Source organism: Pteropus medius, unplaced genomic scaffold (assembly GCF_902729225.1).
Source record: "Pteropus medius unplaced genomic scaffold, Ma_sr-lr_union100, whole genome shotgun sequence".
Taxonomy (NCBI): domain Eukaryota; kingdom Metazoa; phylum Chordata; class Mammalia; order Chiroptera; family Pteropodidae; genus Pteropus; species Pteropus medius.
The window spans coordinates 1100731-1126040 of record NW_024347793.1 but is presented as its reverse complement, the minus strand read 5'-3'; the positions used below and the strand labels follow the sequence as shown (position 1 = coordinate 1126040).

Below are 25310 nucleotides of genomic sequence, written 5' to 3'. Positions count from 1 at the left end.
CTCCTCTCCTCTCTCCTCCGTCTCTCTCCGTCTCTGTAATTCCTCGTCTCCGCGTGTCTTTCGATTCCTCCTTATCTGTCTTCCGTAATCCCGTGTCTGTTTATGCCCATTTCCGTCTCTCTGTGTCTGGGTTACGTCTCTCGTCACCTCTGCGTTCGTTTCTGTCCGTGTCTGTGTCCGTTCCTCGGTCCCTGTTTCTCTGTCTGTCCCTCTGTTTTTTTCTATTTCTCTGTCTCCATCTCTCTCTCTCTGTGTCACTGTCTGTCTCTCTCTCTGTTTCTCTGTATCTGTCTCTCTGTCTCTCTCCATCTCTCTCTCTCTCTGTCTCTCCCTCCCTGCCCCTGCTCCCAGGTCGGGAGGACCTTCGACCCGGCCACGGCCTTCGTGGTGGACGACCTCAAACCCAACACGGAGTACGCCTTCCGCCTGGCGGCGCGCTCCCCGCAAGGCCTGGGCGCCTTCACGTCGGTGGTTCGGCAGCGCACGCTGCAGTCCAGTAGGTGTCTCGTGGACCCCACCCTCATCTGTGGGGGGGACCCTCGGCCAGCGCAGATGTCCTGTGCGTGCACTGACCTGGGCAGAGCCTGCCGCAGCGGGTGGGGGGTGCCTCCGGCCGACCCCGCCTGGCTCCTCCACCTCGGACACGTCCACGGGCACGGGGCTCGGGTGTGGGGTCCCGCAGAGTCCAGTTCCCTGTCTTCCTGGGGGACGAGACGCGGCCGTTTTGTGGCTTCGCCCCTAGTTGGGGAGCAGTCGCTGACTGCGCCTCTCCACTTCTTCGCCTGAATTTGGGGCTAACTGAATGGCCACATGGTACCCATTTCCCAGGAGTTTGGAGGGGTACATGAGGCTATTCTAGCTCACACCCCCGAGATGGCAAAGGGCACAGAGACCACCCCACCTCCCCAGGTGGCCCTCCCTTCCCCGCAAGGCATGGTCCCCGCTACCGAGGGCAGGGGCAGCGGAGGTCAGAGCTCATGCTGGATGTGGGGGTAGAGCAGAGCCCAGTATAGGACTCTCAAGTTCCTAGACTTTTTTGCTGTGCCTGCCTGGCCTGCCTGTCCCAAACAAGTCACCTTTTGGCCAGGACACTGCAGCTGGCAGCTGGCGCTGGGCCACACCATGGCCCCCGCCACTGCCTTCCCTGCCTGCTCCAAGCTTGAGGCCTAAGCAGCCCTTTCCCCTCTCTGCTCCCTCCTCTCTGCTCAGCTTAGCGTGGCGTGGCCTCCACTGCCGTGGCCTCCACCGCTGTGGCCCTCCTCCCCTCCCCCCTCTCAGTCAGTCACGACGTAGCCACCCAGGCCTTGTCTGGAAGCAGCCTCAGTGTTCAGACATTCACGCTCCCCTGTGTGTGTGCCCGGGGTGAGGGGCGGTCACGGGCCAGTCAAGAGCAACCGGCTCGGCCAGGGTGTCTGAGCCGCTGGGACCAGGGGCCTCAGGGACACGGCGCCCCACCACCCCGGCCCCCTACCCCCCGCGCCCCCGGCCCGAGCCCTCTGTGGCTCGCAGGCGGCCGGGGGTGTTGGTGCGTGAGGCGATCAGTGAGGGGGTCCTGTGGCCTGGGCGGCCACGTGAGAGCCCGGCACAGGTGTGCGAAGGTGAGTACGCGCTGGTCTCAAGCAGGCTCACAAACACGGCCCACCCTGCGTGCCCCTCACCTGCCCTGGCCGCTCTGGGCTGCACGCAGTCCGGCGCCCGCGTTCAGCCCCCGTCCGATTTTCCACCCCGATGCCAAGAGGGGCGCCTGCCCAGAAATGGGGATCCGGAACCCCGCGTGCCCATTCACGCCCACCCCCTCCCCAGACGCCACGCAGGTTGGGCCGGATTGTGAAGGAGGCGGCCGCCACGGTCGTCGAGAAAGCAGCTTCAGCCCGGCCACGCGAACCTCTGGGGCGGCCCAGGCCAGGGGGTCGGGGAGAAGAGACTCCCCACTTCTCGCCCTGAGACGGGCGGGGCCTGAGAGAGCTGACAGCCGAGACTCAGGGCCAGGCGTACAGCCCCGGGGGCTGCGGGCTTCTTAGGCTGAACTCAAGGGTAGGTGGAGGCCAGACCACTCAGCCGTGGGTCTCCCCAGACACCATCCCACCTCCCCGCCTCGTCGGCGCCAGCCTGGAACTGCAGCACGCCCACACTGGGGGCCAGAGCAGGGCTGCAGGCCCGCTTCCGTCTGGAGACCCACCCAGAGCTCGGTCTGGCCTTATAGCTCAGCACTCGCCATTCCCTCCCTCGTAAGAAAGTCTTGTAAGTTAGCAGTTGAAGAGTGGAAGGTAGGTAACCAGACTGGGAGTTTTCTGGAAGGCGTCTTTCTTTCTTTTATTATGGTTTTTTCATCATCATTACCATCACCGTTGTTTCATGTTTTATTATGGTTTTGGTTTTATTTTTCCTCCCCCTTTCTCAGCGCATCCATTCCTTCCGGCACATTCCTTGGTTGGTTTTTCCACTCCTGCCTGATTCCCCCGGGCACTTTTGGTTGGGGTGGCTGGTCAAGAAATAGGGGAGGGGACCCCAAGTATCTAGTTTTGGAGGACGGAGCTCCAGTATTTCACTTTGAGTCTGGAAGGTCATTCTAGTTGAAGTAATCCATCCGCGTGGTCTCTGGGGTCTCCCGTGGCCTGATGTCTTTGAAGACAGGGGCCTCTGATTCATCTCTGGGTCCCAGGGTCCAACACAGGGTGAGCATGTAGTAAGCACTCTATACACACATGCTCAGTGAACAACAGGCTGGCATGATGGTGAGGGTCCTCTGCGCCTTGATGTCGGTCAAGGCCGGCGACCTTTCTGGGCCTTCCTCCAGGCCGGGTGGATGCTAGAGTGCCGGGCACCTGAGGGAGTGTGGCTCCAGCCATCCTCACCTGGCCTGAGCTGATAGAGGGCATAGGCTTAAGTCAGAATTCCCAGCCTCAAACCGAGACAGCCCTGGGACAACAGCTGAGCCTGGGTTCACGTCTTGCCTCTTGCCATGTGCCCTCGGGCAGGCAGTTTGCTGTCTCCTGACCTCGTTTTCTTCATCTGTAAAACAGGAAGTGATACGTGAAAAGCTCCCAGGTTGGGTGGGGTCTGGCACCCGCTAGGCACTTAACAGATAATAGAAAACCAGGCAGGTAAGCTTTGAAAGTGGTTTCCCCACCTGTAACATGGGGCTAGAGGGGTGATAGTTCCGGCCCCCTGGGGGCGGGTCATGAGAATTAAATGAACTGTGATCAGTGGGACGAATTTTGTGTCTATAAAGCAATTAGAGTGCTGGGTATGCAGAAGGTGCGTAGAACATGAGTCTAATTACCAGTAATGTCCTTAACACAGGGCCTGGCCCATAGTAGGTATTCAACATATGGAGGCTATTACTGTTATTCTGTAAAGCCCTTAACACATACAGTACGTGCTTAGTATGTGAGAACTGTCACCGTTAGTCAACAAAGCCCTTAGTACATTGCCTGGTATACAGTAGGTGCTCCATATATGCAGCTTGTTTTAAATCTAAACATGGATTGGCACAGTGCTGGGCATATAGTTGGCACTCAGTGAATGGAAGCTATTAGCAGTTTGTCACACTATTAGCAGTTTGCCAGGTACACAGTAGGTACCCAAAACGTGGGGGCTACCATTATGCTTCTGCAAAGCTCTCGACACGACGCCTAGCTAGCATGCAATAAGTGCTCGATAAGTGGCACTTTATTTAAAGAGGTTAGCCTATGCTAGGCACATAGTAGGTGCTCAGACGGGAGCCATTATCAGTCCAAAAGGGCCTAACGTGGTGCTGGTACAGTTAGTGCTCAAAACATGGAGTTATTATCTGCAAAACCCTTGGCACTGTGTGTGCAAACAGTAGGTGCTCAATAAGAACTAGTACTGTTTTTATATAAGGCTCTTTCCATAGTGCCTGGCACACAGTGGGGATTTAATGTATGGGGACAACTGCTGTAATCCAGTAACAACAGTTGTTAGCACACAGTAGGTTCTTAAGAGGTGAGAACTATTAAAGTATCCTTAGTACAGTGCCTTGCACATAGTAAGTGCTTAAATATGAGGGAATGGTTGTTTTTCAGCTAAGCCCCAACACAGTACCTGGCACACAGTATGTGCTTAATATGTGAGGGTTTTTCCTTAATATGTGAGGGCTTTATCTGATAAAGTCTTCGCCACAGTGCCTGGCACACAGTAGGTGCTGCATAAAAGGCAACCGTTACTTTTATCTTTAGAGGGCCATTATGATACCCAGCCCGGAGTAGACGCTCAATAAATGAGACTCGCTGTTGCTCTGTGATGGGCTTAGTGTGGTGCCAGATGCACAGTAAGGGTTCAAAACAGAACTCTGACCTATAAAGACCCTGGCACACAGTAGGTGCTAAATATGGGTTGCGTTGTCTGTAAAGCATTGAGCCTGGGACCAACACAGCAGATGTCTAATAAACAGGCACGTGTATTACTCTATACAGCCCTTGGCATGCTAACTGGCAGATAGTAGGTGCCTAAGACATGGGCATTATTTTCAAGTGGGCCAAGTTCCTGGTTGCAGTGGTTGAAGTAAGCTATTGGGGTGGCCTTTGGGGTCTCTGGTAGAACAGGTGTTCAGTAAATAGATGCTCTTACTGTGAACCTGGGAAGCTCTTAGCACTGAGCCTAGCGCGCATTAGGTACCCAATCAGTGGGGCTTTTACTGCGATCTCTAACACTGCCGTTGCCCTGGCACGCAGTAGGTGTTCAGTAAGTAAATGTGTTCACTGTTATTCTGTGAAGCTCTTAGCACCATGCCTGACACATAATAGGTACCCAATAAGTGGGGCTTTTACTGCTATTACCTAGCACAGTGCCTGACACACAGGGTTCAATAAATATTTTACTGTTATTGTACAAAGCCCTTGGCATGGTGCTTGGCATATAGTAGCTACCTAATAAATGGGACTTTTATTGCTTTTCCACTTGGCACGGTGGCTGGCACATACCAGGTGCTCAGTAAATAGGGCTTTTATTGCCATTTCCCTGGCACACAGGAGGTGTTCAATAAATAAACGCATTTACTGTTATCCTGTGAAGCTCTTAGCACCGTGCCTAGCATACAGTAGGTGCCCAATAAATGGGGCTTTTATTGCCATTCCTCTGGCATAGTACCTGGCACACAGTAGGTGCTCAGTAAATTATTGTGTTTACTGTCATCCCACCCCTGGTGCTGTGCCTGGCACACAGTAGGTGCCCAATAATTGGAGCTTTTGCTATTCCTCTGGCATAGTGCCTGGTATATAGTAGGCGTTCAACAAATAAGTATTTACTGTTACTCCGAAGCCCTCGGCACCGTGCCTGGCGCATGATAGTGACCTAATAAATGGGGCTTTTATTGCTTTTCGATTTGGCATGGCGATTGCACATAGTAGGTACCCAGTAAGTGAGGCTTTTATTGTCCTTCCTCCAGCGTGGTGTCTAGCACACAGTAGATGTTGGACAAACAAGTACATCCGCTATGAATCTATCAAGCCCTTGGCATGGCGCTTGGCGCAGAGTAGGGGCTTGATACTTTTGCTGTTATTCTATAAAGCCCTTGGCACCATGCCTGGTGCATAGTAGGTGCCCAGTAAATGGGGCTTTTGTTACTGTTTCTCTCGTCACAATGCCTGGCACATAACGTGTGCTCCACAGGCTACCTGAGACCTACTGTGTGCCAAGTAGTTGCAGCCCCATAAGCGAGTGAGGTGTTCTTGGCCAGCCTTCCCGGTCCACCCCCACCCGCCCATCTCACCTTTGGTTGACACCCGCTTCTTTTGGGTTCGACTTCTCTTTGCTTTAGTCCTGTTTTGTTTGTTATCATCTTCTTTTTTATTTTCTCTTTCCCATCTTTTGTTTCCCCGACCCTCCCCGCCCATCCCACCTCCACACCCCACGTTCTCCCCTCCAATAGAACCGTCTGCCCCCCCTCAAGATGTTAAGTGCGTCAGCACGCGCTCCACGGCCATTTTGGTAAGTTGGCGCCCGCCGCCGCCGGAAACGCACAACGGGGCCCTGGTGAGCTATAGCGTCCGCTACCGACCGCTGGGCTCGGAGGACCCGCAACCCAAGGAGGTGAACGGCATCCCCCCGACCACCACTCAGATCCTGCTGGAGGCGCTGGACAAGTGGACGGAGTACCGCATCACGACTGTCGCTCACACAGAGGTGGGACCAGGGCCCGAGAGCTCGCCCGTGGTCATCCGCACCGACGAGGACGGTAAGCACCGCCCCGGCCCAGGGACCCCCGCAGGCCCCAGCCCGGGCCAGCCTCGGAGCCTCCTAGCTGGAAAACTGGGCTGGCTGGTGGCCAAAAGGTAGAAGCCAGTGTCACGAGAGGGAGACGAAGCCCGCAGCCTCCTGAGAAACCAGGGCGCCTTGGTTCTGGAATCCTCCATTCTAGACCTGAGCCTTGTGCCGGGAGAGTTGAGTGGCAGCCCTATATTTTGCTCCAATGGTGGAAACCATGGAAACAGTGTAAGAAACAGCAAGTGGCACTTGCAAAAAAACTCGTGGCCCCTGACCCCCGAAGCCCAGCTTTTAGATTTATCTTGGGCTGAGATGGAATCTGCAGCGTCCTGGTTCTGAGCCATCATCCTCCCTAGGAGTAGGTCGCCCGTCTGCTGATCACGCTTGACCACCCGCTAGCTCCCCAGGGACAGAGACCGATTCGTTCCATTGGTCAGTTTCTGGGATGTCAGTATTCCCGCGGTGACCGATTGCAAGGTGGAAAGTTTTAAGCTGCAGAGTGAGACGGGGTGCTCACTGGCTGAAGCCGAGGGCGTAGGGCTGGATAAAGCAAGCAGCTTCCCGAATAAAGCTGAGCCTGGTGGAACCGGGTTTGCTGTCCGAGCCACTGGCCTAAAGTTCCAGTGGGCGGCCCTGCATTATGTCCTAAGCATGGGGAAGGAATGAAGCGGCTCGTCCCGCCAGACCTTGGGGTGGGCGTGCGTGGCGAGGGCTCTGATCCCGGGCCCAGTGCGAGTGGGCTGGGCGCACACCGCGGTCTGTGGGATCGCGCTGCTGGACTGTCTGCTGTCAGACCTCGGCTCTGGCTGTTTTTAATTCTGTGATCACGGAGTCAATGCGCTGGGCCTCAGCTTCCCCGTCTGTAAACGAGAATAAGCCCCTGCCCAGAAGGGGTACTGTGAGCATGGTGGCAGCGTGCACAGCGCTCTTAGGACAGGGTGCGGCTGGCCCGCGGGCGTCCTGCGGCCCATCGGCGCTGGGGGCCTCAGTTGCCGGTCTGTGAATGGGGCACACCGTCAGGGCCCCCTCCCCGGGCTGGGGGAGGCGTGAAGGAGGCGTGCGCTCCCGGCTGATGGTTAACCGGCAGCCACTCGGCACCCTGGCATCGGGCAGCTGCCCGGGGCGGGGCCGAGCGCCCCAGTAACGGCCCCGCCCGGCCCTCCCCTCCGCTCCCCCTGCCAGTGCCCAGCGCGCCGCCGCGGAAGGTGGAGGCGGAGGCGCTCAACGCCACGGCCATCCGCGTGCTGTGGCGCTCGCCCGCGCCCGGCCGGCAGCACGGCCAGATCCGCGGCTACCAGGTCCACTACGTGCGCATGGAAGGCGCCGAGGCCCGTGGGCCACCGCGCATCAAGGACATCATGCTGGCTGATGCCCAGGTGGGCGGGGCTCCGGGGCGAGGCCTGGGCGGGCGGGGCCCCAGGCGGGTGGGGCGGGGCCGGCCCTGCGCTCCTGCCCCCTCGCTGCTTCTCTCTCTCTCTCTGGCCACCCCGCTCACCTCCTCCTCTCTCCCCTGCCGCCTCCTCCCGCGCTCAGTGGGAGACGGACGACACAGCCGAATATGTAAGTAGCGTCCTCCCTCCGGCCACTGACGAGCTCTTGCTCTTCCCGCGGGCCGTGCTGTGCTGTGACCCCCTCCCCTCCGTCCCTCCCATCCCCCCCCCCGCAGGTCCCTTGTCAAAGGGTCTCCTCCTCTGAGTCCCCCGATGTGCACCACAGCGCCTCGGGGAGCTAGCAGCCTGTTTCATATCAGGCAGATGGGCAGGCAACCCCAGGTGGCACCTGCTGGAGACCCGGGAGGGGTGACCCTGACACGAGGCAGAGGCCTGGACCTGGAGGTCACTCGTTATCCATACCTGGGTGGCTCCTGGAGTCTGAGGGGCTCACGGCCCCGTTTCATGCCTGGCTTGCCCCACACTTTGCGGTCCTCACCACCACCCCTCTGCTTGAGCTGTTCCCGCAGCCCGGAGTGCCTTCTGACTGCGTGGGCCCATCCTCCACCCCACCACCCCTGCGCCCCAGCGCCCCACCGCCTCCCACGAACCCAGACCAGAACCAGGACACTTTCCAACCCAGCCTGATTCTTTTATCACCTGCCTCAGCCCTCCCTGGCCTAGAAATTTGTCTCTGGCCAAAAACGTCCACTTCATTCTGGCCCTTGAGTGACAAGAGGGGTGGGGAGCCCAGGGTGAGAGGGGACGCCTGCGGCACCGCTGTCTCCGCCCCCCACGCCTTCTGGGGCGGTTCTAAGCCAGAGGTGGGACTGCTGTGTGACCTCGGGCAAGTCGCTGCCTCTCTGGGCTGTTTTTCCGCCCTTTACATGGGGGCCGTAGGCTCTGCCTCTTCCCACCCTGGGGGAAGTTAGCACATGGGCTCCAGCTCAGCCTCTCCCACCCACCGAGACCCCGGGGGCTCAGGGGCAGGAGACCCTGTGTTCATGCATCCCTGTCCCCCTCATCATGCTCCTGACCTGGGGTCACCCCACAGCACCCAGGCATGCCAGACCGTGTTTGTGGGTCCGCATGTGTGGGGACATGGGCACACGTGTGACAGTGTACGTGGGTATGTGTGCAAGTCAGGATGATTGAGAAGTCATTGACTGAGATCTAGTATAGCACCTGGATCCTATGCCAGATGCTACGGGTGTGACAATGACCAAGGAAGAGCCCCGAGCCAGTCCAGTGTGGGAAAGGGACATTAATGGGGAAAAGACAGAGATAGCTGTCGAGTCGCAGCTCTGATGGTGGCAGGGCATGGACCGTGGTGTAAAGGCTGAACAGTCGTCTCCCCAGGTGGGCGGGTTGGGGGGCCTGACCGGCAGCATGTCCCCGCTGCCCCCATGTAAATGCCCTCACCACGTCGGTTTCAGGGTGCCGACTGGATGTGCACTAGCTCGTCGCTGTGTAGCTCGCTTTCTACCACAAGATACGAGACGGAATAACCTCGAGAGTGTAGATGAGGAAAAGGCAGTGGGATATTTAGGGACAGGGGTTTTGAGTAGTTAATACCTTTGTTTTTAATATTTATTTACAAGTTTACATAATTTGCCTTTACATAATGGCTGTATTTAATAACTGGCTTGCAAAATTCCTGAAAACTTAACTATTGGCTCTTGCGACGTGCATAGGGAGTTCCCAGTGGGCGTAGTGGAGGTAGAGGGTCCTGGGGCAGCCTGTGCAAAGGTCCTGGGGCAGGTCTGTGTTGGGGGAGCTGTGAGGAGCCCTGTGTGGCTGGAGCAGAGTGAGCGAGAGGGAGAGAGGGAGGGATGGGGTAGGTGGGGCAAGGCCTTCTGGGTGGGGAGGACTTGGGCTTTTACCCTGTGGGAGGTGGGAGCTCTGGAGGGCTGTTGGCAGAGAAACCGCGAGACCTGACTGAGGTGCTCACAGGTGCCCTCTGGTGGCCGCTTTGGGGAGGACAGACTGGGGATGGGGGTGGGAGCTAGATCTCTGGGGCAGCGGCAACCGCCCTGGTCCAGGCAGGTGATGACAGGGTCGTCAGGCTGCGTGTGCCCATCTCAGCATGTACGTGCTGCCTGCCAGGGTCTGTGCATGAGCTCGGGTGCACGTCTCTGCCTGAGGACCAGGCCCCACATCCACCTTGCTCGAGCCCAGCCCGGGGAGGAGGGTGGGCAAGGCTGGTCTCAGCCCTGGCTGCATCGCTGACCCCACCCCCACCTGCAGGAGATGGTCATCACAAACCTGCAGCCTGAGACCGCCTACTCCATCACTGTAGCCGCCTACACCATGAAAGGCGATGGTGCCCGCAGCAAACCCAAGGTGGTAGTGACCAAGGGAGCAGGTATGAGACCCCCCCATTATGGTCCCCTTTCTCCTAGTGTCCCCGCAGAGTTCCTGAGCGCCCGTGCGGAGAGGGTGTGCCAGGCAGGAGGAACAGCCAGAGCAGGGCGGGGCGGGGGGTGCTGCCCAGCAGGGTCCAACCCCGTCATCCTCTCCACCTCCCCAGCGACTTGGCTTGAGCCAGAGGCAAACAATTAGCAGCTGACTGTACCCGCCTCGTTCTCTGTCCCCTTCTGGCTTTATCCCGCCAGTCCCTCTGCCCGGACACCCTTCTCCCCATCCTTCAGGTCTTTGCTTTGTCTCTTCCTGCTCACGGAGTCCTTCCCCACCCCCGCAAGCCACCGCACCCCACCCGCATCCCACAGTCTTGATTCCGTGCACTCTCTGGGCCTCCCCAGCATTCTGTCCTACCCCATCATGGCTCCGACCGCCTTGGGTGGGTTGTCATTTTGGGGTGGTGCGCCCATCTCCCTAATTGTACCGTGAAGCCTCTCTTGGCAGCCCTGCCTCAGTTTCCCCTTCTGGCCCTTCTCATCAGTCCCAAGATTCTGTTTTTTTCCCCAGCCACAACTGAGCTGAGTGAGGTGAGAGGCAGCCGCAGAAACAAGGAGGATGTTTTAGGCAGAGGGCGCAGCCTGGGCAGAAGCCGGCAGAGGGGAGCAAGCTTAGCGTGTCTGAGGAGCTGTAGAAAGGCCCCCGTCCCCCTTCCCACACCCATTCTTTTCTCGGGGACCCTTGATGCCACGGCTCTGAGCACATAGCCTGACATTCAGGCTAGACACGGCCCCTCTCTACACTGCCGCCAGCCCTGCCCATACTGTTTCCTTTGCCAGCCTAGTCCGTGCACATGTCACCTCCTCCAAGGAGCCTCCCGTGATCTATTTCTCCCCTCTCGGGGATGTTGCATGGTGCTGCTTGCTAAGCCGAACCCACTGCATTCACTGACTGCCCATGGCACAGTCCATTTAAGGTTCTGATAAATCCTGCAGTGGAGAAGCCTGGTTTCTTTTGTATAACCCAGCCTTCCCTTTTCTTAACCTCACCCCAAAATCTCTTGGCGCATTCGTCATTACTGAGACTTTGAGGGCCACGAGGCATGAGCAGGATTTTGGACACTCCCGTGTCCCATGGGCGTTAATCCGGCCCCAGCAGGAGTCAGATAAGCACAGCAAGAGGCGTGTGGCTTAACGGACTGAAGGGGGCGGAGGCGCACGGCCTGCCGTGCCAGGGCCTTTGCACCGGCTGATTCTGCTGCCCGGAACACTATCCCTCCAGACCCCCCTACAGCTCCCTCCCTCCCCTCCTTCAAGGCTTTGCTTCTCGCTGAGGCCTCCCAGAGACCCACTTTTAAACACCAGAACCCCCCGCCCCGTGCTCCGAGCCTGGCGGGTGGCGGTTGATGCCAGCCCCGTGTCCCCGCAGTGCTGGGCCGCCCCACCCTGTCGGTGCAGCAGACCCCCGAGGGCAGCCTGCTGGCGCGCTGGGAGCCCCCGGCCAGCACCGCCGAGGACCAGGTGCTGGGCTACCGCCTGCAGTTCGGCCGCGAGGACTCGTCGCCCCTGGCCACGCTGGAGTTCCCGCCCACTGAGGACCGCTACACTGCATCCGGCGTGCACAAGGGGGCCACGTATGTGTTCCGGCTGGCGACTCGGAGCCGCGGCGGCCTGGGCGAGGAGGCGGTGGAGGTCCTGAGCATCCCGGAGGACACACCCCAAGGCCACCCACAGATCCTCGAGGCGGCCGGCAATGCTTCGGCCGGCACCGTCCTGCTGCGCTGGCTGCCGCCAGTGCCCGCTGAGCGCAACGGGGCCATTGTCAAGTACACGGTGGCCGTCCGGGAGGCCGGCACCCTGGGCCCCGCCCGAGAGACCGAGCTGCCGGCGGCAGCTGAGCCAGGTGCCGAGAACGTGCTCACGCTTCAGGGCCTCAAGCCCGACACGGCCTATGACCTCCAAGTGCGGGCCCACACGCGCCGGGGCCCCGGCCCCTACAGCCCCCCCGTCCGCTACCGGACGTTCCTGCGGGACCAAGGTAGGCGCGCGGCGACCCCCGCACCAGAGCCGGACTGGGCCTCGCGCCCCCCCCACCCCAGCCCCCTCCCTCCCCCCCGCCAGGTAAGTGCTCACTTTTCTGCTTCCTCATGGACGCTCGAGGCGAGTCCGGACCCCCAGGCTCTGGCGTTGGCAAAGGTGGGACCTGCCTCGGTGGCACCGCCGTCTCCCCCCCCTCCTCCTCCACCTTCTCTCTGCAGCCGCGCCGTCTCCCCCGGCAGGGACTTGGGACAGGGCCAGGCAGGGCCGGGCCAGGGCCAGGGCCAGGCAGGAAGGCCGTAGGCACAGCAGACGACAGGGAGCGCCTGGGCCGCCCCGTGCCACCCCACCTGCCCGCCCCGCCCACCGCGCTCACCCGGCTTCTCTTCTGCTCTCTCCCGCTCGGCCGCTGCCCGCACAGTCTCGCCTAAGAACTTCAAGGTGAAGATGATCATGAAGACCTCGGTCCTGCTCAGCTGGGAGTTCCCCGACAACTACGACTCTCCCACGCCCTACAAGGTGCGGCCCCAGGGCGGCCGGCGGGCCAGCAGGCCAGGGTGGCACTGGGGCTCGGCCCGGAGTCGGGGCTTGACGCGGGGTGGGGGGTGGGCTTCGGCTATGCTTGGGCTGGGTGGGAGCAGGCTTCACTGGGAGTCGAGACTCAGTCTGGGTTCTGGCTCGGTTTGGGATTAGGGCTCAGACAGGCTTGGGATGCAGAGCTGGGGCTCAGCTGGGATAGAGGCTCAGTCTGGGCTCGAGACTTCACCTGGGATCAGGGCTCAGTCTAAACAGGCTAAGTCTGGGATGGGAGCTGCTTCTGGGACTAGGGCTCAGTCAGACTGAGCTGACTCAGAGCCGGGGCTCAGCTAGGATTGAGGCTCTGTCAGAAGTTGGGGCCCAGTTTTAGGATTAGAGCTCAGTCAGAGTTGGGGCTTAGCCTGGGGTCAGAGCTCAGCCTGGGTCAGTTGGGCGGGGTCAAGGCCGAGTCTGGATTGCCACTCGGTTGGGGTGGGGGCTGGGCGCAGAGCCACACTGAGCCGGACCTGGCCCACAGATCCAGTACAATGGGCTCACGCTGGACGTAGACGGCCGAACCACCAAGAAGCTCATCACGCACCTCAAGCCCAACACCTTCTACAACTTCGTGCTGACCAACCGCGGCAGCAGCCTGGGTGGCCTCCAGCAGACTGTCACTGCCTGGACCGCCTTCAACCTGCTCAGCGGCAAGCCCAGCGTGGCCCCCAAGCCCGACACTGACGGCTTCATCTTGGTGTACCTGCCTGACGGCCAGAGCCCCGTGCCCGTCCAGTATGCTCGACCCCCACCCCCGGGACCCCTCACACCCCCCAGCCAGCCGTGGGACCGGGGCCACCCACTGCACCTTCTAGTGCCTGCGTTTGCTCACCTGCATATGAAGTGGGGGTTCCATGAGCCTCATGTCACGTGTCCCATGCTCCTCATGGGCGTGGTCACGACACGTGGTCTTGTGTCTGCTTCTCCAGCATTTCCTGACATCCCTGTATAGTTAGTTGGTCATCTACTGATTTGGGGTTCCCAGACTGATGGGGAAAATCTTAAACACAGAAGCTTGGCCCCTTGATGTGGCAGTAAGAGGCACCAGAGTCCCCAGTGGGGAGAAGACTTTGCTTGGGAGGCAGAGGAAAATTAAAGGCTCCAAAAATGTGTGGGCATGGAAGTGGGGGCTTCGAAGGCTGTGTAGGGGTTCAAGGGCTATAATTGCATGGGGTAGGCTCCCTGGGCAGAAGGCACAGTGTCATCAAAGGCCTGTAGGTTTATGTAGGGCTGGGGCTGCAGGGGAAAGGCCCACCATTGTGGGGAGAAGAGAAGGCTCAGTGCAAGGACTCCCCACGCGCTCCCGGACAGCATGGCTCGCTCACGACGACGGACGGTTCCCCTCTAACTCCTCCCAACAGGAGCTACTTCATCGTGATGGTGCCACTGCGCAAGTCTCGTGGTGGCCAGTTTCTGACCCCGCTGGGCAGCCCGGAGGACATGGACCTGGAGGAGGTGAGGGCTGGGGCCTGACCACAGGCAGACGTCCTGGCCACTGCGTGCCCCGCCGCGCCCCGCCCCATCGTACCCCGCCGCGCCCCGCCCCATCGTGCCCCGCCGCGCCCCGCCAGGCTCTGAGCGGCCGCCCGCCTGTCTCCGCAGCTCACCCAGGACGTCTCCCGGCTGCAGCGGCGCAGCCTGCGGCACTCCCGCCAGCTCGAGGCGCCCCGGCCCTACATCGCGGCGCGCTTCTCCGTGCTGCCGTCCACCTTCCAGCCAGGCGACCAGAAGCAGTACGGAGGCTTTGACAACAGAGGCCTGGAGCCCGGCCACCGCTACGTCCTCTTCGTGCTCGCTGCGCTTCAGAAGAGTGAGCCCGTGAGTCTCCCCGGGTGTCTGCCCGTATCCGGCACCCCCCCCCCCAGGGAGGCGGACCCCAGGGCGGCCTCAGCCCCCGGGGCCTGGACTTCAGATCCAGACACGACCCCACCCCAGCTCCCTGCAGTGGAAGTCAGGGGACTCCCAGGAGGAAGGCGTTTAGGGGAAGGAGCTTTGGGGCTGGGGCTTTGACGCACGTCTAGGAATTCAGCAAAGACGAGGCGGTCCCGGACTTGGACGTGGGGTGGGCTCGTGGGGCCGGAGGAGGGGGAGCGGGGCCGGGGACACAGAGGCTTCTGTTGGAGCCACCGCGAGGGGGACGGGCCCTGAGGGGGGTCCTTGCTCTCCACCCCGCTCTGCAGACGTTTGCAGCCAGCCCCTTCTCAGACCCCTTCCAGCTGGACAACCCCGACCCCCAGCCCATCGTGGACGGCGAGGAGGGCCTCATCTGGGTGATCGGGCCCGTGCTGGCCGTGGTCTTCATCATCTGCATCGTCATCGCCATCTTGCTCTACAAAGTGGGGACCCCGCTTCCTGCGGGGGAGACCTGGAAAGGGGGGGGCTCGGGGCGGCCTGAGGGGGGGGTCGTCTCAGGTCCTCACAGAGGCCCTCGCTGGGACGGATAGGGAAACCGAAGCTCAGAAGTTAAGCCGCTTGATCGACGTCCCACGGCCTGGGGTTCGGACCCCGCCAGCAATGCAACTGCTCGCGAGCCCCACACGACTCAGCAAGATTTGAGGCAGAGGCGGCCCCTGTCCCGTTTAATGAAGAAAGTCATCGGGCGGGCCACCTGGGACGTGTCCCAGCTTAGAAGGCGGGGGCGGACCCAGCAGGGAGAGTTGGCCCCATTTTCTGGCCACGGCCAAGGCTCAGCGAGGTCGAGGCCACCTGCCGTCACCGAGCAGGCCCCGGATGGCCAGCACACGCTCACCTGTCCTCTTTCCCCTCCTCACCTGTGTCTGCACGCGGGAGCAGCAAACCCGACAGGTAAGCACTGGGCCTACCCCTGGAGGGGAGGCTGAGGAAGGGGCTGGGATGGCGCCGAGCCCGCGGGGTGGGTGCCCCGGCCGCCCTGGCCGTGCGCGCATGCTGACCTCGTCCTGCCTGCTGGGTCGCGTTTGCGGGGCTGGCTTGCGCCATCCGTGTGCACACTTGGCTCCCTGGTGCTCACACACTCCCCGCTCTCCCCCCACGAAGCAAACGCAAGGACTCGGAGCCCCGCACCAAGTGCCTGCTGAACAACGCCGACCTCGCCCCCCACCACCCCAAGGACCCTGTGGAAATGAGGCGGATTAACTTCCAGACGCCAGGTACGCGCCCCTGCCCGGTGCAGGGACAAGGCCAGCCGGAGAGGACGCCGCTCCCTGTCACGCTCCTGGGTCCCGCACAGCCGCGCCCCCTGCGGTTAGACCCCAGCCTCCTGACAGTCTGTGGGGCCGGGGCTTGGCGCCCCCGCGGGTGGGCCCTGCTTGCTGTCAAGCGAGGCTTCTGAAAGGTTGCACATAACTGGCGGTTGCTGCCTTCTCTGGGAGCCTAAGGGATGTCTACAAACAAAACCAAAAAGGCCTCGTTTCCCTGGCAGGAGGAGGTGCTTCTGCTCACACCTCTCGTCTCGAGCCCACTTAGTGGCGGGTGTCGGCGTTTTCCCTGGGGCGTGCCCCGAGCAAGCACACCTCTCCGGTACCCTGTCCCTCCCCCCGCAGTGGCCACAGGTGCCCCTGCTCCCCCTGCCTCTCCGTGGTTTCCTGTAGGTTCATAGGGTGCCGCTAAAGTCACCGGCCACACCTCGCAGCCGACGGCATCTTATTCTTGACCGTGTCCGCGCAGCAGTCGCACAGCCTGTTTCCCTCTCCGTGGACTCGTGCCAGCCGCTCCTAACCATAGGAGTCTTGTATTTAGCCGATGGCTGCTGTCCTTGAGCTCAGAGCACGGCTGCCTCTGCCCCTCTGCCCGCCCTCTGCTCTCCACCTCCTGCATCCGAACTGGTTCATGTCCCGTTTCCAACTGGAGGTTCTAAACATTTGCATTTAACCGATGGCCACTGTCCTTAGGGCCTCCACTGCCATTCCCGATGGCCTCCTTTCTTTGCTGCGGCCGGACTGTCTCTCGTCAGTCCTGTTTTTGTTGAATGAGGATTCCGAGGGTTTGCATTTAACCGATGGCTGCAGCCCTCCGCGACAGATCGTGCAAGGTCTCACACGGCACCTCTCGTGGGCTCCTTTCTCTTTTCTGTGTCCGGGCAGAAAAGAGTTTCTGTTCCCCGTCAGCTACATTTCCATCTAGGTGTCTTTAAACACGAGCATTCAGCTGAGGGCCGCACGGCCCATACATCCTTCCCCTGCCCCCATTTTTTCCTTCACCATCCTGCATCCTCCCCCAAAACTCCCCCCGCAGACCCCAACAGGGGACCCGAGTCCAGGCTGGTCTGGGGGATGTGTGGACAGAAGAGCCTAAAACTTTGGGATCTTCCCGAAGTCACGTGCGGACGCCGGGCGGAGGGAAGCAGCAGCTACTGTTGGTCCTCGGGTCGGGCCCGGCGGCCGCGTGTCCCTCGCTGCTGGCGCCGCTCTCCCTCTGCATCTGTCGGCTGGCTGCTGTGCGTGCGCCCAGCGCGGGTGGGGGAGGCGGCGGCCCCCGCGTGTTTTCATTTATTTATTGTTTGCTGTTTCTGCAGATTCAGGCCTCAGCAGCCCCCTCAGGGAGCCGGGGTTTCACTTTGAAAGTTAGTTCCTGTGTCCTGTTCTCGGCTTCCTTTCGCCACCCGTTTGTTTTCATCTTTGGTTTCTCCATCCCGCCTCCTAGCTCTGCCCACCCGTCCTGCGCTGGCTTCTGGGGAGGGAGGGCTGGTCTGCTGGGCCCTGGGGCCGCTGGTCGTGACTAGCGGGGCGGATAGGGGCACAGGTGAGACACACAGGCACATACGTATTTAAGAACAGGAGCCGACCCACGCGACAGCTGGGGGACCCACGAGGCAAAGGGACACCAGCCGCAGACCCTGTAGGGGTGGACTCTAGGGGGCACGTGAGCAGCAGTTGTGCACCATCCAGCCCGGCGGTGTTTTAACGGATCAGTCCCGGTGCGTCCGTGGCGGCGCTTAGCTACAGAGTGAGCGTGAGCGCGGGTGCACACGTAGCCGCCACCCTCTGAGAGGAACGGGCGTGGCAGACCAGACATCAGGAAGAGCCAGGCCCACTCCGCTGCCTCCTGCCACCCCCGGGGGCTCTGGAGATCGAGGACGTCACTGTTCCATGTAGCTGATGAGAGAACCAGGCCTCAGAGTAGGGCGTAGCACCCCCGCCCCACGCAGGTGTCCAGAGGGGTTGAGACACACCCACATTCCCCCCAGTCCGACCCCTCAGCTCTGCCTCTGATCCCAGGAGGGCAGAAAGGGGTGTCTGTCCCCTGCGCCCGCCCTGGGGAACGGAGTTTGTGGAGGCCCAGCCAGCTGTCATCTGCCGCTTCATTTCCGTGTCACCCACCTGCTTCCCGCCACAAAGCACTAGGAGCTTGAGGTCCTGCAGGGCAGTCCTTCCCCAGCTGGGGCGGGGGACTGGGGCGGGCAGACACTGTGAGCCAGGGGCGTCGGGAGCGGCTGGGCTGCAGCCTCTAATGCTCCAGTTTCAGGCCCGCAGGCCTGGGGTCCCCCCCACCCCGCCACACCCTCTAACCGCAGCTCGTCCATCGCAGACTCACGCTGTAGAGCACCCCGCCCCCAGCCCCTGGGCTGGCCCCGGAGTGACCAGCCCACGCCACGGCTCTGCTCTCCCTGCAGGCATGCTCAGCCACCCACCGGTCCCCATCGCGGACATGGCCGAGCACACGGAACGCCTCAAGGCCAACGACAGCCTCAAGCTCTCCCAGGAGTATGAGGTGAGCCCACCCCTACCTCCCGCCCTCCCGGGCTGCCAGCACCCACGCTGACCCTCCCACCTGCCCGTCCCCCGCAGTCCATCGATCCAGGCCAGCAGTTCACGTGGGAGCATTCCAACCTGGAGGTGAACAAGCCCAAGAACCGCTACGCCAACGTCATCGCGTACGACCACTCCCGAGTCATCCTGCAGCCTATCGAAGGTAGCACGCCAGCCCCAGCTCCCTCCCGCCCTTCCGCGTTCTCCAGACAGCGCAGGTCCCCGCACCCCAGGGCCAGCGTGCACAGGCTAGGGGACACACAGGGAAACCGGAGCCTGGTTCTGGTCTCAGGCCTGGTCTGGCTCCAGTCAGAGGCCGCTGGGAATTTTTAGATATGTGTATAATCGTTGTCCGTTATGGTTCTATCTGTTCCTCCACGTCGCTGGTTCTCAGCTGGGGCAGTTCTGACCCCTGGGGACATTTGACAACGTCTGGGGATGTTTTTGTAGTCACACATTGGAGGACGGGGATGCTAGTGACACCTGGGTGGAGGCCCAGGATGACACTCAACCCTTGACGATACACGGGATGCCCCCCCTGCAGAGAATGATCTGCGCCCCACCGCAGTTGTGCTGACAGGAGAAACGGAGCACGTGCTGCGACCTCATGGGGGCAGATTGGGGCAGTCCCAGAGGGCTTCCCAGTGGTTGCGTGGAGCCCGCTTAGAAGGACGGGGCACCCCACCCATCCCCGGCTTCTCGTCCTGGCCGCAGGCGTGGTGGGCAGTGACTACATCAACGCCAACTACGTGGATGGCTACAGGCGGCAGAACGCATACATCGCCACGCAGGGGCCACTGCCCGAGACCTTCGGTGACTTCTGGCGTATGGTGTGGGAGCAGCGCTCGGCTACCATCGTCATGATGACGAGGCTAGAAGAGAAATCACGGGTGAGGCCTGGAGCCCGCTGCCCAGGGCCCCCAGCCAGCCCCGGCCCACACTCACGTCTGCTCTGCTCTCGGTGCAGATCAAGTGTGATCAATACTGGCCCAACCGGGGCACGGAAACCTATGGCTGCATCCAGGTCACACTGCTGGACACCATCGAGCTGGCCACGTTCTGCGTGCGGACATTCTCCCTGCACAAGGTACGGCCAGGGCGGGTTTGGCTGGGAGGTGGGAGGGGCGGGGCCAGCAGCTGTGGGAGGTGTGGAGGGCGCAAGGCTAGGTGAAGGAAGGGGAGGTGGAGGGGCTGGGCCAGGCAGCTGCGGGAGGTGTGAGGGGCGTAAATAGCAGCTGTGGGAGGTGTGAGGGGCGGGCCAAGCAGCTGTGGAGGGAGGGGCGGGCTAGCAGCTGTGGAGGTGGGAGGGGCGGGGCTAGCAGCTGTGGGAGGTGTGAGGGGCGGGGCTAGTGGCTGTGGGAGGCGTGACAGGCTGAGGGACGACAGGCCCCAGCGCCTCCCCTGGGGGCTCCCCATCAGACAGGTGACCAAGCGTGTTGACCCCTCATGAAGCCCACTTATGGATGGGGAAACTGAGGCTCAGAGGTGGGTGCCTCTCGTCTCTGGCCACAGCAAGAGGGCAAAACCAGCTGACCCCAACTTAGCAATGAACTTGGTGTCTTCTCTCCATCCGTTCTGCCCGAGGTGTTACCTATGCTCTTATTCTCTGGCCTCACCCGCCCTGGGCCTGTGACGGGGTCCTGGCGGAGTCTGAGCCCTGCCCTTAGGGTGCGCTGAGCCTTGGGCAGCGGACTGAGCTGGGGAGACTCTGCTGGCCTCACATAGTTGGGGTTGCGGCAGAGCAATCTGCAGATGGGGGTTTAACTGAGGGCCGCTGTCCGCGGCGTGGTTCCCTCTGGCTTCCACATCAGTGGTTCTCACTTGGGGCAGTTAGCCATCCAGGGGCCGCTTTTTATTGTGGTGATGGGGAAAAGAGGTGCTTTCAGCACCGTGAGGAACCCCCGACCCCAGTCAGGTCCTCTCTCAACATCAGCACACACCTGGCCCGAGTGCCGGAAAACTGAGTAGACAGACCAGAGGGTGTGAGGGTTCTGGGTTCATTCACATGTATGAAGCATACACTGGTCAGGCCTTGACTTGGGTACCAGGACACAGCGGGGTCCAAGAGAGACAAAATGTCCTGCCCTTGTGGGGACAAGACACAGACAAAAAATGAAAATGTCAAGAAATCTATTTTTCTTTAATTAATTGCATCGGGGTGACGTTATAATAACATGTAAGTTTCAGGTGTACTTCTTTATAACGTGACACCTGCGCAGTCCGTTGCGTGCTGACCACCAACATCTGTCTCCTTCCGTCACCATGCACGTGACCCCCTTGACCCTCTTCGTCGTCCCCCTGCCCCTCTTCCCCTCTGGCGACCACCATTCTGTTTCTGTATCCATGAGTTTGTTTCTTTGTTTTGTTTGTTCATTAGTTTTAATATTCCACGTATAAATGAAATCACATGATTCTCGTCCTTTTCTTTCCGACCTATTTAACTTAGCACGATACTGTCAGGGGCCATCCATGTTGTCACAAATGGCAGAATTACATTTTTTTACTGCTAAGTAATATTCCGCTGTAGGCACATACCACATCTCCTCCATTATCCATCACCTGTCAAAGGACACTTCGGTGGTTTCCGTGTCTTGGCTACCATGAATCCTACTGCAGTGAACATTAGGGTGAACGTGTCTTTACAGATAAACATTTTCAGGTTTCTGGGGTAGACACCCAGAAGTCGAGTCGCAGGTGACCCCTAAGTCCCGGCCACAGTGCCCGGAAGGATGGAGCTGCCATCCACTGAGATGCAGGGAGCCGGTTTGGAGAGAAGGTTGGAGCGCAGTGTTGGCCATGTTGTTTGAGCAGGACAGGAAACTTTCCTTGTGGAGACCCCTCAGTGTCCAGGGGTCCCTGAGGGGCGTGGTGGCCTGGAGGCCATGAGTTTGGGCGTCCTCTGCATGTGGGTGTGGGCTGCCGTGACGGGCGGTGTCCCTGTCGTCCTCAGAATGGCTCCAGCGAGAAACGCGAAGTCCGACAGTTCCAGTTCACGGCGTGGCCAGACCATGGGGTGCCTGAGTACCCCACACCGTTCCTGGCCTTTCTGCGGAGAGTCAAGACCTGCAACCCGCCGGACGCCGGCCCCGTCGTGGTCCACTGCAGGTGCGCCTGTCCGTCCTCACCCGACACCCGTCTGTGCCCTGCCCCTCACCCTCTGCCAGTCTGCAACGCACCCCCCACGCCCGCCCCCTCTCCCGAGGGCCCCTGACCGCACCCTTGTCCCCACAGCGCTGGCGTGGGCCGCACCGGCTGCTTCATCGTCATCGACGCCATGCTGGAGCGGATCAAGCCGGAGAAGACGGTGGACGTGTACGGCCACGTGACGCTCATGCGGTCACAGCGCAACTACATGGTGCAGACCGAGGACCAGTACAGCTTCATCCACGAGGCCCTGCTGGAGGCCGTGGGCTGCGGCAACACGGAGGTGCCGGCCCGCAGCCTCTACGCCTACATCCAGAAGCTGGCCCAGGTGGAGCCTGGAGAGCACGTCGCGGGCATGGAGCTCGAGTTCAAGGTGGGAGGACTGGGGAGGCTGCCGTGAGTGGCGGGGGGGCTGTCAGGAGCCGGGGACCAGAGTTTGGGGGCAGTGAGCCCCTGCCTGCTGCTGGACCCTGAGCGTTCCGGCTGGAGGCCGTCCTGACGGCCGCCCCGCCTCCTCGTCCCCACAGCGGCTGGCCAACTCCAAAGCCCACACGTCGCGCTTCATCAGTGCCAATCTGCCTTGTAACAAGTTCAAGAACCGCCTGGTGAACATCATGCCGTACGAGAGCACGCGGGTCTGCCTGCAGCCCATCCGGGGCGTGGAGGGCTCCGACTACATCAACGCCAGCTTCATCGATGGCTACAGGTACCTCGCCTTTGCCCAAGGTCCCAGCCTTGTCCCCAAGGGGCTTCCATTCTTGCTGGGGTGACAAAGCTGGACACTGCCAGCCCTGTGCAGTCACAGCCGAAGGCCCTTTCCGTTTGTATTGAACCGATGACCGCTGTCCACAACATGGTTCCGTCTTCTCTTCTTCATCAGTGGTTCTCAGTCTAGGCAATTCTGCCACCCGGGGAAAATTGACAGTGTCTGCGGGACGTTGGTGATTGTCGTGACGAGAGTAGGGGAGGTTGGCTCCTCCAGCGTCTGATGGGTGGAGGCCAAGGATTTTGTTCAACACCCTCTAGTGCTCCCTTAGCAAGGGTGATCCAGCCTCGAATGCCAGCACCGCTGAGGTAGAGAAACCTTGGCCAGGGGAGGGAGTCCAGGCGGAAGGTACGGCCTGTGCAGAGGCCTCGAGGTGAGGGAGAGCTTGGCTTGTGCAGACAAGTGAGGGTAGCTTACTGACACCTGCGGGAGAGGTCAGCGCCGCCCATGGAATCTTTGGGGGTGCTGAGTAAGACGGGGCGGAGATGGTCCACTGGCCACCTCTCCGGGGCAGGCAGGGCATGGCTGCCGGAGGCGGCATCAAGCCGGTTCGAGGCCCGGGCTTCCCCGCAGCCGCGCCCTCACCGTCCCCACCCCGCAGGCAGCAGAAGGCCTACATCGCCACGCAGGGGCCCCTGGCAGAGACCACAGAGGACTTCTGGCGCATGCTCTGGGAGAACAACTCGACCATCGTGGTGATGCTGACCAAGCTTCGGGAGATGGGCCGGGTAGGCGGGGCCGTGGGGGGCCGGCGGGGGCCCGGCGGGGCCCCGGACAGGGCTGACCACAGCTGCCGCCCCCTCCACAGGAGAAATGTCACCAGTACTGGCCGGCCGAGCGCTCCGCCCGCTACCAGTACTTCGTGGTGGACCCGATGGCGGAGTACAACATGCCTCAGTACATCCTGCGGGAGTTCAAGGTCACGGACGCCCGGGTGAGTGCGGCGCCGGGCTGGCGGGCCGGGCTCGGCATCCGCCTGGTGGTCCGGACAGCGCATCCCGAGCTGAGGGCAGAGCGAAGGCCCAGGGGTGGGAACAAGCCTGGGAGGTTGTGGGGAAAAGAACGAGTTGACCAGTTGACCAGTCTCCTACCACCAGGTGGGTGGAAAAGAGGGCCAGGCCCCTGTGCTGACCCTGTCGTGTCCCCATTGGGGCGGGCGTGCACCACTCACTGGGGAACATGGCCCAAGGGGGTCACATGACAGGGGGTGGGGTGTGCCCTGGAAGCAGCCAAGCAGCCACCGTGGAGGACCGTGTTAGAGGCTTGGAACCTGGGTGAGAGAGATCAGGGGTGCTGGGCGGTGGGAACGAGCCATGGGACGGAAAAGGGTGGTGAAGGGTGGCGGTCAGCACCATGGGGTGGGGAGGGTGGAGGAGGCCACAACGGGGGTGGGTGAAGGACAGCCCCGGAGGTGGTATGGGAGCGGTTGGGTGACCTGGAGAAACGGAGTTATGGGGTAGCGTGAGCATGCAGGCGGGGGGCCGGGCTGGGCAGGCTTATGTCAGCACGGCGCGGTCGGGTATGCACGGGCGGAGAGCCCGACTCCAGGCTGGCGCAGCGCGATGACGCGCGCGGCTGGCGCGCGAGGGTCACCGGGCAGCCGACGGCCTGGCAGCAATGAGCGGGCGATGCGCGGCGCCGGATCTGGGCAGGGGCTGCGGACACGGACGGCGTCAGGTGATGAAGACGGACCGAGCCCAAAAGCGTCCCGACCCATGAATGAAGCGCGCGTCCGCATCATGGGAATGGGGGGGCGCCGCGCGTCCGACATACGGAATGAAGCGTATCCGGACGAAGGAATGGGGTGCTGCGCGAAGTCCGACGGTCGCCGGAATGGGGCACGCCCGGATCTGGCTGAAATGCCGATGAACGGGGATACAGGTCGGTGACTGCATCCACGTCTTCCGCAGCGGTCGGAGGAAGATACGCTGGAGAAGGATCTGATCGCCTACGGGGATGGGGATGGTGGGGGATGGGGCGGGGGAGGAAAGTGAGTGGAAAACGACGTCTTGTAGTGAAGAGTGATGGACGTTGAGTGGGAGGAGACAGCGCTGCTCAGGGTCTGAGACAGAGGAAGATGACCTGGAGAAGGAGAGGCAGGTGGTGGGAACGCAGACCTTCAGGGTCAGGTGGCCTCGTTGGGCGTCACCACGGTGCTGTGGAGAGCGTTTGGGAAGAGGCAGGCGACGGGCGAAGGCGGATAGAGGGAGCCAGGGGAAGATGGCGCCGTGGATGGTGGACGGTGATGGGCTGGGAGAGTGACATTGGGCCATGGCATGTGGAAGCTGGCGGAGTGACGTTGGGCGGCAGCGCCGGGCAGGACCCGCGAGGGCGGTCGAGCGGAGGGAGGACGCCAGTGGGCGGTGGCGGCGGCGGTGGCGGCGGCAGTGGCATCAGGCTGTGGCTCCGAGTCGGCGGGGTGGGGCCTTCGGGTGGGAGAGGGTGCCGAGCACCGCGCCCCCTGACCTCGGGGCACGTGTTCGAGGACCCCGCGGAGGCCAGAGACGGCGGACGGTGCGCACTCATGCGGTGAACTCGCCGACTAGACACAGGACAGGACGAAGAGCTATAGAAGCGAAAGGGGACCAACGGGTAGAGCCACATCCTGTGACGCGAAACGAGGGGGACTCGAGCCGAGCGCGGTGCAGCCACGATGGTCTGGTAACCAAGACGCCTACGGCGTCATTTCACGGGTGGGAGTGTCCAGCGTGGGGACACGGGACAGAGGCGTGAGTCACGTCCTGGGCGGGACACGGCCGGAGGGCGAGAGATTTCATCGTGCTGCTCAGAATGTCACGCAGCTTAAACCCTATGAAGTGTCGATTTCCGAAATTTTTCATTTCACACGGGAGCGTGGTCTCCCGTGGCTGACAAACCACAGAAAGCGAAGCCACGGACGGGGCGGGGGCGGGTGCGGGGCGGCTGCTGTACCCAGTGGTGGACGGTGGCGTCGGATGGCGCCGGTAGGAAATGATGAGCCAGTGGGGGACGGTGTCAGCCGAGGGTGAGCGCCGCGGTCGATGGAAGGCGCCGCCGCCGAGCGGGGAAGGGC

At 61.4% G+C, this 25310-nt stretch overlaps 1 protein-coding gene across 1 annotated transcript in view; it reads left to right on the top strand.

Annotated features, from left to right (window-relative positions):
• Nucleotides 1-25310, top strand: part of PTPRS (protein tyrosine phosphatase receptor type S) — a 65320-nt gene that overhangs the window by 38036 nt on the left and 1974 nt on the right. The window contains 23 exon segments of the mRNA XM_039878550.1: nucleotides 66-496; nucleotides 5891-6196; nucleotides 7408-7601; nucleotides 9903-10020; nucleotides 11442-12050; nucleotides 12471-12568; nucleotides 13104-13357; nucleotides 13984-14077; nucleotides 14225-14440; nucleotides 14803-14958; nucleotides 15416-15421; nucleotides 15423-15427; nucleotides 15638-15750; nucleotides 17115-17162; nucleotides 18213-18310; nucleotides 18388-18511; nucleotides 19063-19238; nucleotides 19316-19435; nucleotides 21299-21453; nucleotides 21580-21865; nucleotides 22020-22198; nucleotides 22860-22986; nucleotides 23067-23192. Coding sequence (XP_039734484.1) covers nucleotides 66-496; nucleotides 5891-6196; nucleotides 7408-7601; nucleotides 9903-10020; nucleotides 11442-12050; nucleotides 12471-12568; nucleotides 13104-13357; nucleotides 13984-14077; nucleotides 14225-14440; nucleotides 14803-14958; nucleotides 15416-15421; nucleotides 15423-15427; nucleotides 15638-15750; nucleotides 17115-17162; nucleotides 18213-18310; nucleotides 18388-18511; nucleotides 19063-19238; nucleotides 19316-19435; nucleotides 21299-21453; nucleotides 21580-21865; nucleotides 22020-22198; nucleotides 22860-22986; nucleotides 23067-23192 — 4039 coding nt within the window.